We start from the raw sequence: 17,326 nt of genomic DNA, 5'->3' as shown, positions 1-17,326 counted from the left end.
TGTTCTTGGCAGCACTATTTTATTTTATGTCACTGGGTAATGCATGTCTTATCTTTTAAGTGACAGAGTTGCTGACTTAAGGTGAAAGATCACTTTCTGCAGCATCCTCTTCCCTCATCCCAATTGTGTTCACACGTCTGGAGGGTCTGGCGTGACATCTTAATGGGTCAGGTTTTTAAATCATTACCGAAGGCAAGATCCACATGTAGTCAAAATTGCCCTGAACAGCCTGACCTGTGGTGGCGCAGTGGATAAAGCGTCGACTTGGAACGCTGAGGTCGCCGGTTCGAAACCCTGCACTTGTCTGGTCAAGGCACATATGGGAGTTGATGCTTCCTGCTCCTCCCCCCCCCATTCTCCCCCCCATCTCTCCCCTCTCTAAAATGAATAAATAAAAAGGAAAACAAATTCCCCTGAACAGTCCCTGCATGGCCCACAAGTACTGTGATATGCTTTCTTCTCCATGGAAGCGCCTAGCAATTGTACAGAACTATCATTACCAGTTCACAGGCAAGGAGTAACTTCAGATATCCTAATCATACAAACAAACCTGAGTAATCAAAGCCCCAGCTGATGGCCTTCTGTTCTTACGAGGGTCTCACAGTTCACATTTTCTCTCCCTGAAACCCGGGCGCCCCACGTACCCAGGCCAAGCCAGTCCCAGCAGAGTGATCAGGCTCTGAGCTTAGAACTTCCACAAGCGTTCTTGGCACTATTTCACGGCTCATATCTCTGCTTTGTTCTATTGTTTTCTAACATTCTCTCTCCTCCATTCCACTCTCTCCTCCCTCCTGCGCTTCGGGTACCCTCCCTCTTTTCTCTGCCCTCTCTCCTCTCCCCTCTCTCCCCTTCCCCCTCCTCACCCCTGTATGTCGTTCTCTGTTCTTGCTGCCAACACCCCAAAGCCCCTGCTGTCACACCTCCATGCCCTCCTGTTTGTCACCTCCCACCCTCTTCCCTCCTCGTTGCTGTGCACTCTCTTCATCTTGCTCTCTTACAAGCCCCCTTACTAAGTAGGGCCTCCCTTCCCTGATCTGTCTGCTTTCTCTCTCCACTACACTTCCTATGAAAACAGCCATCAAAAGGGACCGTTTGCATTCACAGAGATCGAGTTATCAACTAAGAGGTTAGTAACAAAGATTTAGGACATTGTCGTAGTGGGGATGGGGCCTTTCTTCACAACTGTGCATTAGAGGCAATCTTAGATCTGGCTACAATGTTAAGGAGCAGAGCAGAACTGCCGGGTCCCTTGTGCCAAATTCTCTTTGCTTGCCTCCCTATGCTAAGGGTGCAGAATTCAGAAGGGCAGCAAGCCTTTGCAAACAGCATCTCTGTTAAGCATTGCACTTTACATAGATTTCTATACATTTATACTGGGACAAGTAATAGCTTTATACGTATTTATATAGAAAATGCTGTTTTGTTGTATTTTGTTAGAAACTATCTGAGGAAGAGTGGGCTACTTAAAACTAAGGGTGAAGGTTGCTAAAATTTCACCTAAATATTTAAGTACATATTTCATTGTAATACATAATAAAGATGAAAGAAAATTTGTATTTAGTAACCACCTATTTGATGCCAATCACTGTGCTGTTTTGTTTTGTTTTTATACACAGATAGGCTAATAATAAGCAGATAAAATTAAAACTGCATGATTTTATAGCTTCTTCTGCCCAATTTTATTTTATTTTTAACACTGCCATTTTTTTATTTTTTTTATTTATTCATTTTAGAGAGGAGAGGGAGAGACAGAGAGAGAGAAAAAGGAGAGACAGAGAGAGAGAAGGGGGGGAGGAGCTGGAAGCATCAACTCCCATATGTGCCTTGACCAGGCAAGCCCAGGGTTTCGAACCAACGACCTCAGCATTTCCAGGTCAACGCTTTATCCACTGCACCACCACAGGTCAGGCCCTGCCCAATTTTATTTTAACAATCCCTATTGATAAACCGTTACAGAATGAAGTGAGGCTTGAGATCAGAATCCTTTCAGCTGGGATTTGGACATCTTTGTGAGCTTTTTATTATTATTATTATTATTATTATTATTGGAATGGTGACATTTCACAAGCAAAATTTTAATTTTCTTAAAGTAACGATATGATATAATATTTGTCTTCACACAGACACACAGGCGTGCACACCCCCAAACCACGAAGGCTCACTTGGTCACAGTAAGTGGAGGACAGACCTTTATCTTGCTGCGTTTAGGACTAATGAATCAGAAAATCAGGAAACCTCTGTAAGATCATGGCTGTCAGAGCTAGAAGCCTATGTAGCTGGTTTAGCTCAGCTAGCCCAACTCCCCCATACTCTGGGAACGTGGTCTCCAGCCAGTTTTCCTGCTTCCACTCCCAGCCCTAAGCAGAGACACAGACCACCCCCCCACCACCTCAATTTCAATTCTGCAGACTGAGGCTCAGCCCTGGACTTCAGCCCAGAGAGCAGAGAAGCTTTTTGACACCTGTGAAAGGGGTTGCTTGGGTCTAGGGTGGGGGTCTAGCGTGGGCATGAACAACCTTCAATTCCAGCATTGCACATTACCACCAGTGACAGCCAACATCAGTCTTTTTCTCTCAGCAAATGGCACAGTCTACATGCATACTGACAGCACACTGCCTCCCCTGTCAACACAGCTCTGGTTCCATCTTTAGCGGGGATCACTGCTCGGCACCACATGAGGGGCCCCTGGTCTGTGTGTGTCTGTTTCAGGAAAGGTTGGTGGATGCCTGGTGGCATCATAAAAGCACTGCCTTAATTTACTTGTATTCAGTGTCTCCTTCTGCTGGGAAGATGGCACAGGGGTTGCCAGTTGTTCCTTCAACATGTGTGTACCTAAAGAAGATCATGGGCAAAGTCCATGGTAGTTGGTTCTGTTGCTCTGGCTCATGGTGTCGCTGTCCTCCTTTTAGCATGTGGCATGAACGTACATCACCGATGCCAGACAAAGGTGGCCAACCTATGTGGCATAAACCAGAAGCTAATGGCTGAAGCACTGGCAATGATTGAGAGTACTCAACAGGTAGGTGACAAGTTCCTGCAGTTTCAACTCAACAAGAACTACTTCTTCCCTCTGCTCTCTGATTCGCGGCAATTGTGTGGGACAATATGGAGTCTGTTTCTGAGCACTTGCTTCTCCCCATTCATATCCCTTCTTTGAGATATTTGGTTAATGCATTTGTATTATATGGATCTTTAAAGATCTTAAATTCATAAAATGAATAGGGACAGGAAAAAATAAATTCATTAAAATTATTGAGGATTCATTGCCAGTTTTATACCCATACACTAGGGCTATTTAATAGGCTAGCGGAAAACGTTTATATGCTAGAATCATTCCTAGAATGCCCTCAGAACACTGAGTCCAGGGCAACTTTTGCCTTGCCCTTTACTAGTATGCTGAATTCACATTACCCAAGTACAAACCCTCTTTAGGACTCGGCAATGCTGTTTTTCTGTCCATTGGCCTCTAATTCTTATTTTTGAAAGAATGATATGAATAGCATGGGAGAAAACAGTTAGCCCTCAGAAAAGTATGAAGGAAGGAAATATATTCTGCTGGTACATAAAACCCAACAGACTGTCACAGGATATGGAATACAAAAAGAGTGCTTAGGGGAAGAGCTTTGGTTATCTTACACATTTAGGAATCTTAAATGGCTTTCATCCCTAAGGACAGCAGGCTGAGCTGTCTCATCAGTGGTGGGAGGTCTGACTCTTTGTTTGTAATCTAGGCTCGCTGCTTAAGAGATACGGAACACATCTTCAGAGAAGGTCCAGTTGAAATTGGTCTCCCATGCTCCATAAAAGGTGAAGCAAGGCTGCCATGTGTACTGGCGTCGGGGAAACGAGGTAACTATCCTGATGCCCATGGAGTCAGTGTCAGTAATTTGTCCTGATTAACCTTATCCTGAGTCCTCTGTATATAAGTTCTCCACTTACCTGGTCTGATAGATGAGTCTTTTCCATTGAAAGATTACAAATCTAACTACCAGCTAAGAGGCTTCTACTCCTTAGAATTAAAACCAAAACACACTCCATTAGGAAATCTTTTTAAGAAGGGGAGAGGTGGGGGAGCAAATGGGATACATCTGGAGAAAACAATGGTAAATTTTTTCTTGGAATTTTAGAATGCTACTTCCTGTCACCGTTAAACAGTTTCACAGAAATTAGTCCATCATAAAGCTCAATGGTGGGACTACCACAGAAAACCATCTTATTCTGCACCTTTGAGACTGTTCTGAAACGTCTAAGAGTAGAAAGGGGAATATCAGTGCCCAAAGTTCTTAATATTTACAACATGATGGAAATTTATTCAGCCTTCTGTTTGAAGGTCAGTCATGAGAAGATATGCCGCTTGATCCTGGAACTAGAATAGTTCCAGAATACATTAGAAAATGATTATTTTCCTTGGGTTTAGGCCAGTATACAAAACGTACTGCTCACAAAAATTAGGGGATATTTCAAAATGAATATGAACCGATAAAATATCCCTTAATTTTTGTGAGCAGTGTATAAACTTAGAGGCTGAAAAAGAAATGTCATCATTCCAACCACAACAAAAAGAAATGATTATTATGTGATGTGATAGTGGTACTGTCCTCACGATGGCAATCCTACCATAATATATAAATGTAACAGGTCAACACAGTGTACATCTTAAATTAACACAATGTGAAATGTCAAATTGTATTTCAATTAAAAAAATGATGTAGAGGGAAAGAAGAAACATTCCAAAAATATTTTTAAAGAAAGGGTTGGGTTAGATGTGTAAAGGGCACCCAGGCAGAGATGTAGACCGTGTCTCAGAGATGGTCAAAGCAGGAAGCATGTTGACTTGAAGACTATGACAAATGACGTAATTTGGATCTTTAACATTTTCTCGTAAGTTGTAGACATTGATGCCACTGTGCCTGTGAACCAGACAAGCAATTAAGAATCATTTTTTCCTTAAATTTGGTTAAAATCCTTGTTTGTCCATGATTTGATATTTGTGTTGCATATTTAAGCTTTTGCAGATTGGAATGTTTGTCAACTTGAAATTTTTCCCAATCTGTTGGGTAAAGGACCCGGCCCATGCCCAATGCCAGGCTCACAGGCAGGAGGTCTCACCCTAGCACAGCAGGAGCCCCTGTCTGCATTATTGCAGATGGGCCCTAGAATGAGAAAGTAAAAAAGAATATGTGTTCTCCAGGGAACTAGAATAACCCTCCATTGCTCATTGTTTCTTTTTAACCACTGGTTGCCATTTTCAGAGCCTCAGGGAATCTCCTGGGAGTCTCCCCTGGATGAGATGGAAAAAATGTGCCATCGTCCAGAACCTGAACTGAACGCAGAAAGACCTTCTCTACATATAAAAATGAAAATTGAGGATTTTATCTTGCACAAAATGTTGGGGAAAGGAAGTTTTGGCAAGGTATGATACCATCTTATAGAATCCTGTAGATCAACTTCCAAAAATGAAATAGTGAAGCTCCTGGCCAGTAGAACTAGACTCTTGGGCTCAGAACTGTGAGTGGGTGGGCAGAACACATATTACTGAGCCTTTTTAACAGGGTACAGGTGTCTGAAAAATAGGGACCCAGGGGCTCTGAGGAACAGCAGCCTCTGCTTCCTGGGAATGGCTGTTCCCAAGCCATTTTGCTTGGAAGGTGTCCATCGCCCGAGCTTATGAATTTGATATCTTTGGGCACCTCAGAAATAAGGAAGTGCCTTGGTCTCTTCTTATTTCATACTAGTTTTTTGTTTGGTTAGTGGTTTTTGTTGTTGTTTTTGCTCCTTTCCTAAAGCTGGAGTTCTGTTTTACTTCTTATGTGATTCTCTTTTCTCTATCAAACGTCTTCAGCCATATATTAGTTGGCTAGGGCTACTGTAACAAAATACCACAGACTGGTCTGCTTCAGCAGTTTCTCACAGTTCTGAGCTAGAAGTCCCAGATCAAGGTGTCTGCAGGGTTGTGCCTCCTAAGGCCTGTCTTCTTGGCTTGTAGATGCCTCTTCTCCTTGTGCCCTCTTATGTTCGTTCTTCTGTGCATGTCTGTGTCCTAACCCCTCTTATAAGGACACTGGTCATATTGGATTAGGGTCCACCTCAATGGGACCTCCATTTAACTTCATCACCTCTGTAATGACCCTGTCTCCAAATATAGTGACACTCTTAGAACATGGGTGTTAAGACTTCAATATACAAATATTTTGGAAGGGACATAATTCAGCCCATAATACAGCTGTAGCTTGAGAGTCCTGGGGAAAGCTTCATGGAGAAATTCTTCTAAATTCTTCTTGTACACACTCGAATTATGGGCTGTCTCTGACAGTCACAAAGGAAAAGGGGGATAAGATGAGATGATTTAAGAAATTACAATCAATTATCAGTAACGGGAGAATATTTACAAACCAGTGATTGTAAAGAGGGATGACATGGAATATAGAGCTTTAGGTTATTTTTGATATTAAGGATATCTGATGTACTTAATGGCACTCTCAGTCATTTTATATCCTTGAATGTGACACCTATGGAATCTTAGCCAGAGACCACTGTTCCACAAAATCGTGCATGCAAAGCCAGCATTATGCTCATCACCTGGTCACCAGACTTTGGCTAGAAAATGTATGCGGATTATTTAATAATTAACAAACGGAAATGCAGCTTATTATTGTTACAGCTGAATAACATTTTGCTGCAACTGGAGTTTGGATTTAAACAGCAGTGCTTCACCTTTGGCAAAATCTACTTTGCCCTGCACACTGTAGCAGTTATCTGTTAATTCTTTTCATTTACTTCCACAATAACAGGAACCACAGCGTGCCCATTTGGTGTTAATCTGAGTGTAACAGGCAATTTTACAGCCAGTCTTCACTGTAATTTAACATCATTTAATGTGCAATCATAACCTGTTACCAAAAATTGAAAGTACATTATAGAGATGAAAATTACCTTTCCAGCTTCTTACTTTATGTCTGATTTGGGGATTTTTTATTGAAAAGAACCTATTACCAAAATAATACCTTTAATTGTTAATGAAATCTTTATCTTTCTTTATTCCTATGTGGATTGCTTCACTTGAACATGGTTAATAAGAAAGACATTAAGTTAGACCTACAAGCCTTAGTGACTATCCCAAGGGACAAACGAGAGCTTCAGGTATCCTCTGCTCTGTGTCCTGGCCATCAGCACCCTGGGTCCCTATCCTCGGAAAGGGCTGCACTGTGGGGCCCACAGAGAGGAGGATGAAGCACCAAAGTGCCACAGGGCAGCCACATTTCCTTTTCTCATGCCCTGGGAATACTCCAAAACTTGGTTTTTCTTTCTTTTTGCTCTATATGGGAAATATGGCTCCTCACCAAAATGGCAGCTTCTGTATTCTTGTTCTGAATCTACTCTTAGGCCTGGGAAACAAACTGCATATTTTCTAGGGCTATATACTTTATTCATTTGCCTGAATTCTCACCTAAGCTCTTTCCCCTATATTAAGCCAACTACCGCATAGCTAGGTATCTGCATTATATTATTTTAAACACAAACAAATATGTTTTCACTACTGATTTAGCATCACTGACTTCAACACTCCCTAAAAGTCCGTAAAAGAAATAAATGGCAAGTATTCTTAGTAACTTGTCATTTATAGAGCATTTTATAGTTCAAAATCGTTTTCACATGTGGTATCCCATTTGATTTTCACAGTGGTTCTGTAAGTTGAAGAATATGGTGACAGTTTTCTCTCTTACATGTTAGGAAACTGAAGCCCAGAGAGGTTAACTGGTTTACCTACATCCCCACAGCTGGCAAATGTCTGTACAATGAGACCTGAGCTGAAGTTTTCTCTCTCCAAGTGCATGTCCTCGCAACTGTTAGTCGTCTGTTGCTGCATCGTTTGTGAAGGAGAAAGTTGTAGACAGTCTCCATTAGGTGCCATCTGGTGTCCTTTCCTTTGAGACTCACAAAATCAAGTGGGAAAAAAATGAAACTTTGGAGTTAGATTTTCCACTGAGTAGGTCCATGAATTTGAGAAACTAAACTTACTCTTTGAGCTTAATATTGTTTTATTATTCCTGTCTTGCATTTTATGTTATTCCTATCTGTCTTGTGTTCTCAGCTAAGAATTAAAAGATAATAAGATCGGATAGCACAAAGAAAATACAAAGCAGAATGCCTGACATGTAGTAGGTCCCAAAAATGAGATTAATGTTCATGCCATCAGGTAGGATGGTGTGCATGCTTCAAGCATGCAAGGTGACCTCTATTCCTCATGGATTCTTTTTTGCCTCGAAACTAGGTAAAACTTGAAAGGAGAGCTCTATTCCTCATGGATTCTTTTTTGCCTCGAAACTAGGTAAAACTTGAAGAGAAGGTTTCATGCTCATCTGCAGTGATGTTTCAAGTACAGTCAGGTCCACCTATCCACTACTTGCTGCTGCTTTCATCTATATACATTTGTCTCTGTGGATTTTTATTATAAACTTATTCAGGGCCATGGGAAAACAGGGCATACTTTTTAAAATAGAATTTCTCAGGGATGGAGAATAACTCATGCAATTGCATAGTAGTTTTGGGAAACCCTTTGAAAGGTACAAAGAGAGTATGAAACTGTTGGGTGACAGCCTAAACCAGTGAAGTGCTCCATTTTGTCTGCGGAAAGGGGACAAGGAGGGTTGGAGAAGGAAGCCTTCTTTCTCACCCAACACATCGCTCTCAGACCTATCTCTGCTTTAATGAATGTGAATCCAAATTCTAAAATAAAGTTACTCTTCCCTTCCTTCTAGGTTTTCCTAGCAGAGTTCAAGAAAACCAATCAATTTTTTGCAATAAAAACCCTAAAGAAAGACGTGGTTTTGATGGACGATGATGTTGAATGCACGATGGTAGAGAAGAGAGTTCTCTCCTTGGCCTGGGAGCACCCGTTCCTAACGCACATGTTCTGTACATTCCAGACCAAGGTACAGTTTCTGCGCGCACAGCCCCTCATCAGCCTGCCCGTCGCAAGCCTGCCTGTCCCAGTGCAGTGCCCCTGATGGCTCCTTGCTTGTGAGATGTGGGGTACAGTCTCCACATTTTCCTTCTTTACCTTTCAGTCCACCTTCCATTCATCCAAACCAGTTTCTTCTCCTCTAAACACCACTGAAATATTACTAAGGTATTTTTAATGTCAGTTGTGAAAGGACTTTACTTCTGAATTTGTCTGCTTGTTTTCTTTAGAATTTGGTTTAACTTATATAACTAGGATATAGAGCAGTGTGTAACTTTTTTGACAAAGCAGTGCTTTGTAAGGAAAAAAATTTGACACCTGTTTGTTCATCTACATGTGTCTGTTTGAAGTCACAAAAGTTGGAAAGTAGACCAAATGCATGCGCACTGTTATCTTCCTCAATGAGGCCAGCAGAGGAGCTGCCTGTCACAGGGCTTTATCCGGGAGCGGAGACCCGAGCACTGAGAGAAAGTCAGTTCGTCTCATTTCTGTTGAGGGAGGATTCTCGTCCTGGTCTCCTTTTTCCTTAAAAAAAAAAAAATTAGTTGCTTTTTTTCCTAACTCAAAAGTTACTCAGAATCATTTTTAGAAAATTTGGAAAAGGCTATATACACTCTAGAAAATTATAATCCCAACCCTTGGTTGTATTCAGTATTAATACTTTGAAGTTTATCCTTCTAGATTTGCCCCGAGTAAGTTATTTTTTAAATTAAAAATAGCAACCTACTGTAAATACCAACTGTCTGTAACCTATATTTTTAATACTTTATTTCTACATTTCCTCACATCTGTGGATATCCTTCTACAGCATGACTTACCTAATTAGAACATTTCTAACTTTTTGTTCTGATTTAAATAACATCAAAATGAACATCTTTGTCGATCAATCTTTATGCATAGAATTATGATTTTCTCTTTTCATATTTATACTCCTCTTCAACCTGTCCCCATTGTACATAGCTTAGAATAAATTTTTCTATTTCAAGACTTGACAATAATGTACTAGCTTAGTGTAACTATGAGTATAGAGGGCCTCTAAGCTGTCTCCAGCTACAGAAAGAATTGGTTGGGGCCTGACCTGTGTGGCATAGTGGATCAAGGGTTGACCTGAAATGCTGAGGTCACCAGTTTGAAACCCTGGGATCACCTGGTCAAGCAATAAGAGAAACAACCATGAGTTGATGCTTCCTACTTCTCCCCCACACCCCTCTCTCTCTTTCTCTCTCTCTCTCTCTCTTTCTCTCTCTCCCTCCCTCCTAAAAAAAAAATGAAATAGAGTTGGAAAACTGGGACTCGATCAGAAAATGTGGACGGCAACCTGGGCTTTCATCCCCACTTCTCCAGCTCCCAGCAGGTACTCAGCAAATGTTCAATGAAGGAATTAATGAGTAAATATACTTAGCTAAAATAAAAAGAAACCAGGTCATGAAAGAGCACTTACTAAACATATACTGTATTCGAAGCACTGTGGAGGATATGGAAATATAATACAGTTCCTAACCTCAAGAAATTAGAGAATTTCACTCCAATAAGAGAGGCAAGAGTGCACTTCCAACAGTGTAACTAATGTTACATTGCAAATGCAGACTCTAAGCCCCAAGCTGAAAACCTAGAAACTGGAATTGAAAAGGCAGAAAGCATTTGCGGCAGTAGTCTGTGGGGGCTACAGGCAAGATGAAGGAATAATAAGAAGCTGTTTAGGAGAAACTAGACTTGTTTTCTGCAGCAGAAACATGTTTAGAATTTCTCATAATGAATAAGAGAAATTCTTCGCTAGAAATTTCCTCCTGGAAATCATAAATACTCACTGGTCTGAGATGGCACAAACCCGTTACCGAAAGGCGAAGTGTGAGATGCCACCACACTCTCCCAGTCTGCTCTGTGGACCTGATGGACACCCTGACGCTGTTTACAATCTCACTTGTCCTCTAGAAATATTATGGGGCTTGTATAAATGCTAAACGCTCTTCATACCATTCTTCCGGGGATATTATGCAATCAAGTGGAGCATGGCACATTTTTCCCACTGGGTTTTTCAGGGTATTGGTATTTTTTTTTAGTATTTATATGTATGATTGCCTTCGTATGTTATGGGGAAGGCTGTTAGGAATCCCACTTTGTAGAACACGCATATTTCCCCCTCCTTGCTTCTCTCTCAGCTCCCACTTCTTTCCCTGCCACAGGAGATGCAGCCGTAGCGCTTCACGAGAACAGGGAAGTCAGTGCGTGCTGAGAAGTGGCAGAGAATGCGCACAAATGTCAAACATGACTGGCTTCCTACTTAGATATCAAGGCGCTGAGTCCTTTTAGGAATGAGGATGGAAATAATAGAAGAAGCTTGCATTACACTTTCTGAAGGACCTTCAGTTGCTTGTAAAATGTCCTGATTTATTATTCAGATCTTGCATTCAAACAAAATAACCAATTAAATAGCAGAGGTTAATGTATAAAGTAACAACTGATATGAATGATGATTTACTCTGGGAACATTTGAAAATGGCCATTTTTTTTATTTTAATATTCATTTTTAGAGAGGAGAGAGAGAGAGACAGAGAGGGAGAAAGAGGAGAAAGAGACAGAGAGAGAGAAGGGGGGAGGAGCTGGAAGCATCAACTCCCATATGTGCCTTGACCAGGCAAGCCAGGGTTTCAAACCGGTGACCTCAGCATTTCCAGGTCGACACTTTATCCACTGCACCACCACAGGTCAGGTGAAAATGGCCATTTTGAGGGGACAGTCACCTTTACATACTAGTGAAGATGTTAAGTAAGATAAATGATTATTTACTTTTCTAGGGAATTGGGTTTTTTTGTTTTTGTTTTGTTTTTGTTTTGGGGTGTTTTTTTTGGGGGGGAGTCATTCCTTTGCTTTCTGCCTCCAAAGAGCCCACCTGTTGAATGCCAGATTATTCAGGAAAGTCTAAGGACCGGGTTCCCTTGTTATTTGTCAGGGTGTGTGCATTAAAGGCTTTTAAAGTTCATATATGAGAGCCATATGACATGTTGAAGTGTGGACATATGGTAAAGTCATTTAGGAAGATATGAAGAGTGAAAATAGCCAGGGATTGGGATGCTGAAGAACTTCAGTCCCAGCTCAACTGCCTACCAGCAGGGCTCCGGGCCGTCCTCTTTAGTGCTGACTGGATAGAGGGTTGGAATTCCTCACGGGGGGGGCACGTATGCATGTATGCTGTGTGAAAGTGCAGTGATTGGGACTACGACAGTATCAATTCCATCGGAACCTGAATCTGAATGAGGCTCAAAAGGATAAAATCTTCGAAATTAATTTGTTTTCTTGGTGCCAGATAAAAAAAAAACTTTGTACTTCCTTCAAGCTGTGCCATGAATCACTGGCATCAGAATCTAGTACAAATCACCATGATGAGAGGTTGCTGTCTTAGCAGGAGGAGAAAATGACGTTTTATTCTTTTCTTTGTTTTTTACTAACATTTATTATTTTCTAATATTTTACTTTCTGTGTCTCACGTGAAAGTTTATATGTCTTGAGTTGCATGGTCCCCTAGTGCCAACTAATTTTCACATACATACTGGACTTTAAACCCACATGTTCAGTGCCTGATCTGTTTCCATTATTTACACTATGAAAAGAGTAGAAATAGGGAAAGTCCACAATAAAATTTTATTTGTAAGAATAATTGTCATAAATGTTTAACTATACTGACAAGTAAAATAAAATGATTAGAAACAAATTCATTAATCATAAAACCTTGAAAATATATTTCACAAATTATTTTAGAAGGTGACTGTTAAATTTAATTCAACAAATTGGGGGTAGGGGGACCTACTGTTTATAAGTTCTCTGTTTCCCCAAAAGAGGCAAGACTGTAAAACTGCATAAGGATTAAATTAAAAACCTATTTCATTTTCCTAACTAATTCTAAGTTAAATAAATTTGAAAAAGTCCTACCTAACTTGGAAAATATTCTGCTTTATTGATTTTTAAGATACCATTAATAATTAGATGCTTTTCTTGATAATTTTTTTTAAACTGTACTAGCAACTATCTTCCAGTTTCAGAATTGTCTAAATGTAAAAAATAACATGTGTCGATTAGAAATGGTATTAGCTGCTAGTAATGAGGACAAAATAATAATGACTCAAATGAGATGAAAGTGTTTATCTCTTCATATAAAAGGAGTGAGTCATGTGTGGTCCAGAGCAGGAGTGACAGTTCCATGGTGTCATTCATCAGAGACCCAGGCACCATCTGCTCCCTGTTCCATCATCCACAGCCCTGGGCTTTCTTCCTCAAGAGCACTTGCTCCTCAGTCCAGAGGCTGCTGGAGCCCCGCCCTCACAAGCACATTCCAGTCAGGAAGCAGGAGGAAGAGGCAGAGGACACAACAAGCCCCATGCCAGCTCTCTTTCCTTTATTAAATCACTTTTCCAGAAGGTCCACAAGAAACTTCTGCTCACATATCTCTGACTCTTTTGTAGCTACAGGGAAAGCTGGAAAACTATCTTTCTGCTGAGCAACTTTACCACCCAGAACAAATTTTTTACTAAGAAAGGTGGGCAACTAGCCATCTCTATTCCAACATATATTTTAAAATAAAGAGAAATGTGATTAAAGAAGCCTACTTTTGTTGAGAGCTTATTTTGTACCAGATGGTTTCCTAGGAACTTTAAATATATTATAACTCATTTAATTCTGTTAACCCCAATGAAGTGATATTATTAATCCTATTTTACCCATGAGAAAACTGAGGCTAAGAATAATGATCTTTGCCTAAGACCATTCACCTGGTAACTGGAACAGTGTTCACTTTAACCATGTGCCTCTGTATATTCAGACCATGTATCTTAGTGACATGTCATCTCTGTAGTAACTAAAGGTTAACCTACAGGGAAGACAAAACACTGAGAAAAATAGTTTTTCTCTCTTTTTAATTATGCTAGAGTAAAGGAAAGAGCAACAATTTCTGTATCCAAAGTTTCTCTGATTTATCTCTCCTAACATTATGGAAAATTAAGAGGGTTTGGTTCCAAAATTAGTTTGGAAAGGAGAGGTACTGCTCATACTGCAAGAACACTGTTGTGTGTTGTTTTGTTTTGAAATAATTTCCCTTAGAAAGTAAAAGTGAACTACGGCCTACCTTTGTGAATTCTGAAAGGTCTATCTGTACTCCAGTCTGCCTTCAAGTAATTTAAAAAGTGTTACAATTTCACACCTAAAAGAAGTTCTGGATGGTATGAGAACACCTCAGGCCCCTCCAGTTGCATGTAAGGCACCGTGGTTTTGCAGGTCTCTGTAAGCTGATGCCCCAGCACCAGGTCAGGAGTCAAAATGCTAGAGTTCATTCACATTTACACTACTGCCTTGACTTCCACACTCCCAGTGTGGACCAGTTGAACCTTCTGAGTATTACTTTGAAATTTCTCTACTATGAAAAAGAAAACTTGGGTTTCACTTTCCATTTATAGAAGACACAGAGCTTGACTTCTGGGCCAACCTCACCTTCTGTTTATGAGTTTCAGGTTGTGAATTTATGCCTGACACTTTGTATGGCTTTCAACAAGTCATCTAGCATTTCCTTGTAACCTTGACGTCTTTTGGCTTCCAAAAAGATAATGTTAAAATAAAAAATAACAGCACTTGGAGATGACTTTGAATCCTTCTTGGAGAAAGAGTCATAGCCAGGGCAAGATTTTATTATTTTAAATAAAAGAAACACTCCTCAATATAGCAGTCTTTTAAAAAGTATGTCATTCTGATGTTTCCATGGCTTGAAAGCAAAAAGCCATTGAAGATTGCCAGAAGGTTCTTACTTTCAAGCATTTTATTCAGAAACTGTCTCATCTGAAGCTCTCAACAACACTTTTTAATCCATAAACCCCCCCCATTGAGGTTGAAGCGCTGGCAATGATCACAGTTTTAGCAAGAAAAAGAAAAACCACATGAACCACATCCTCCAAACACTTATCCATGAACTAAGACAAGAATTCACTTTTCTGTCAGCCGCGTTTGTAGTGACTGATAAGTCTCTTTTCCTTAAAGTACTCTGGCAGTTTCCTCATGCTGAGATCCTGGAATGGTTATTTCAGAAATTCTACATCATCTGGACATGCTTCAGATGCCCTTCCTGTGCAATTAAACTGTGATCTGGAGATGTTAGATTTACTGTAAATTTACAAAAATTGGTAAATTTACAGGTTTATCGTAAATTCATGGTATGTACCACCCCTAAGGTATTGGAGGTAATAAGCAATTAATGAGCAAGTATTCAGGTGTCCTTTGACTGTAAACACTGCCTAGTGAGTCTGAAATATCACGCCCTTTCTGCACACCTGCTTTGTAAGCTCACAGATACTTTCTCACCTTTATGTAACTTTTATTATGTTGCTTCAGAGCTCCTGTGGCCACACTGTCAGTCCATTTCTCTGTCAGCTATTCTCTCAAAGCTCCAAAAGTGCTGTCATCAGCATCCCTCCAGACAGGGGCATTTTGCATCTGCTTCGAGAGTGCTGTTACAGGGCAGTGCCCACTCCAGCTGCGAGTCTGCCTGGCTCCCTGCAAAGCTGGCTCAGAGACGCCTCCTCCATAACAGCTTTCAGGTTCACCCAGTCCTATTCAATGCCCATTATCTTTCAGGCCCTCAGGCTTCTCAGCTTACAAGACCCAGAAAGGTGGTTTTGTTCCTGTGCTTCTTGGTCTTTTCTGTGACTGCTTTCAGAGGCACTTGCTCAGTCTCTCCATGGAAATAACACTGTCCTTGATACCGACAGGCATATTTGTTCTTTTCCTTCTTTCATTCCCCTGCAGAATGCTAGATAATGTTGGGGTGGGGGTGGGGATAAAATAAAAACTATCCTTTAGTAAATCATATTGTCAGACTATAATATGACTGCCAAACTCTTCAGGTGCCAGAAAGGCTGGTCCTGGACACCCTCAGGGTAGAGGACGTTCACCCTCCACATAGCCGCTTTCACCCCTCTGTGCCCTCCAATCGCATTAGTTCCCTCTCATCCCGGACCCAGGCGCTGAACCCACTGCAGCTTTTTTTTTTTTTATAATTTTATTTTTTTAATGGGGTGACATCAATAAATCAGGATACATATATTCAAAGATAACAAGTCCAGGTTATCTTGTCGTTCAATTATGTTGCATACCCACCACCCAAAGTCAGATTGTCCTCTGTCACCTTCTATCTTGTTTTCTTTGTGCCCCTCCCCACCCCCTATCCCTCTCCCATTCCCCCCTCCCCCCCGTAACCACCACACTCTTATCAATGTCTCTTAGTTTCACTATTATGTCCCACCTACGTATGGAATAATACAGTTCCTGTTTTTTTCTGATTTACTTATTTCACTTCGTATCATGTTATCAAGATCCCACCATTTTGCTGTAAATGTTCCGATGTCATCATTTCTTATGGCTGAGTAGTATTCCATAGTGTATATGTGCCACATCTTCTTTATCCAGTCATCTATTGATGGGCTTTTTGGTTGTTTCCATGTCCTGGCCACTGTGAACAATGCTGTAATAAACATGGGGCTGCATGTGTCTTTACGTATCAGTGTTTCTGAGTTTTGGGGATATATACCCAGTAGAGGGATTGCTGGGTCATAAGGTAGTTCTATTTTCAGTTTTTTGAGGAACCACCATACTTTCTTCCATAATGGTTGTACTACTTTACATTCCCACCAACAGTGTATGAGGGTTCCTTTTTCTCCACAGCCTCTCCAACATTTGCTAATAACAGCTAATCGAACAGGTGTGAGGTGGTATCTCATTGCCATTTTGATTTGCATTTCTCTAATAGCTAAAGAAGATGAGCATCTTTTCATATATCTGTTGGCCATTTGTATTTCTTCCTGGGAGAAGTGTCTATTCATATCCTCTTCCCATTTTTTTATTGGATTGTTTTAAAGAGCATTTTATGAATTTGACTCCAATGGCAAGAGAAGTGAAGGCAAAAATTAATGAATGGGACTACATCAGACTAAGAAGTTTTTGCTCAGCAAGAGAAACTGATAACAAAATAAACAGAAAGCCAACTAAATGGGAAATGATATTTTCAAACAACAGCTCAGATAAGGGCCTAATATCCAAAATATACAAAGAACTCATAAAACTCAACAACAAACAAACCCACTGCAGCTTTTAAACTCTCTGCTCTAATCCCCAGATCCTTCTAGCTCCCATCTCTCTACAATAAAACTTCTGTCACTTCAATGGCCTTTTCTCAGCTAGAAGTCTTAGAGAAAACATTAATACTCATTGTTCCCAGCAGTAACTTCTCCTGAAATAGGGCCCTTGGGAACGCAGCTCCATATTCAACCATGAGCATGAAGCATCTGAGACGTCATGGCACACACCCTGAGGAAGGGACAAATGTGGGAC

General features: G+C 40.6%; 1 protein-coding gene across 5 annotated transcripts in view; it reads left to right on the top strand.

Annotated features, from left to right (window-relative positions):
- The window catches only part of PRKCQ (protein kinase C theta), a 167,455-nt gene that overhangs the window by 110,984 nt on the left and 39,145 nt on the right, over positions 1–17,326 (top strand). For all 5 annotated transcript variants that reach the window (XM_066280738.1, XM_066280733.1, XM_066280735.1 and 2 more), the window contains 4 exons: positions 2,910–3,019; positions 3,732–3,849; positions 5,253–5,413; positions 8,760–8,933. In XM_066280738.1, coding sequence (XP_066136835.1) covers positions 2,910–3,019; positions 3,732–3,849; positions 5,253–5,413; positions 8,760–8,933 — 563 coding nt within the window. The remainder of the gene's footprint in view (positions 1–2,909; positions 3,020–3,731; positions 3,850–5,252; positions 5,414–8,759; positions 8,934–17,326) is intronic.

This window comes from Saccopteryx bilineata, chromosome 5 (genome assembly GCF_036850765.1).
Source record: "Saccopteryx bilineata isolate mSacBil1 chromosome 5, mSacBil1_pri_phased_curated, whole genome shotgun sequence".
NCBI classification, from domain to species: Eukaryota; Metazoa; Chordata; class Mammalia; order Chiroptera; family Emballonuridae; genus Saccopteryx; species Saccopteryx bilineata.
The sequence above is the reverse complement of the archived record's forward strand: the minus strand, read 5'-3'. Positions and strand labels throughout refer to the sequence as shown.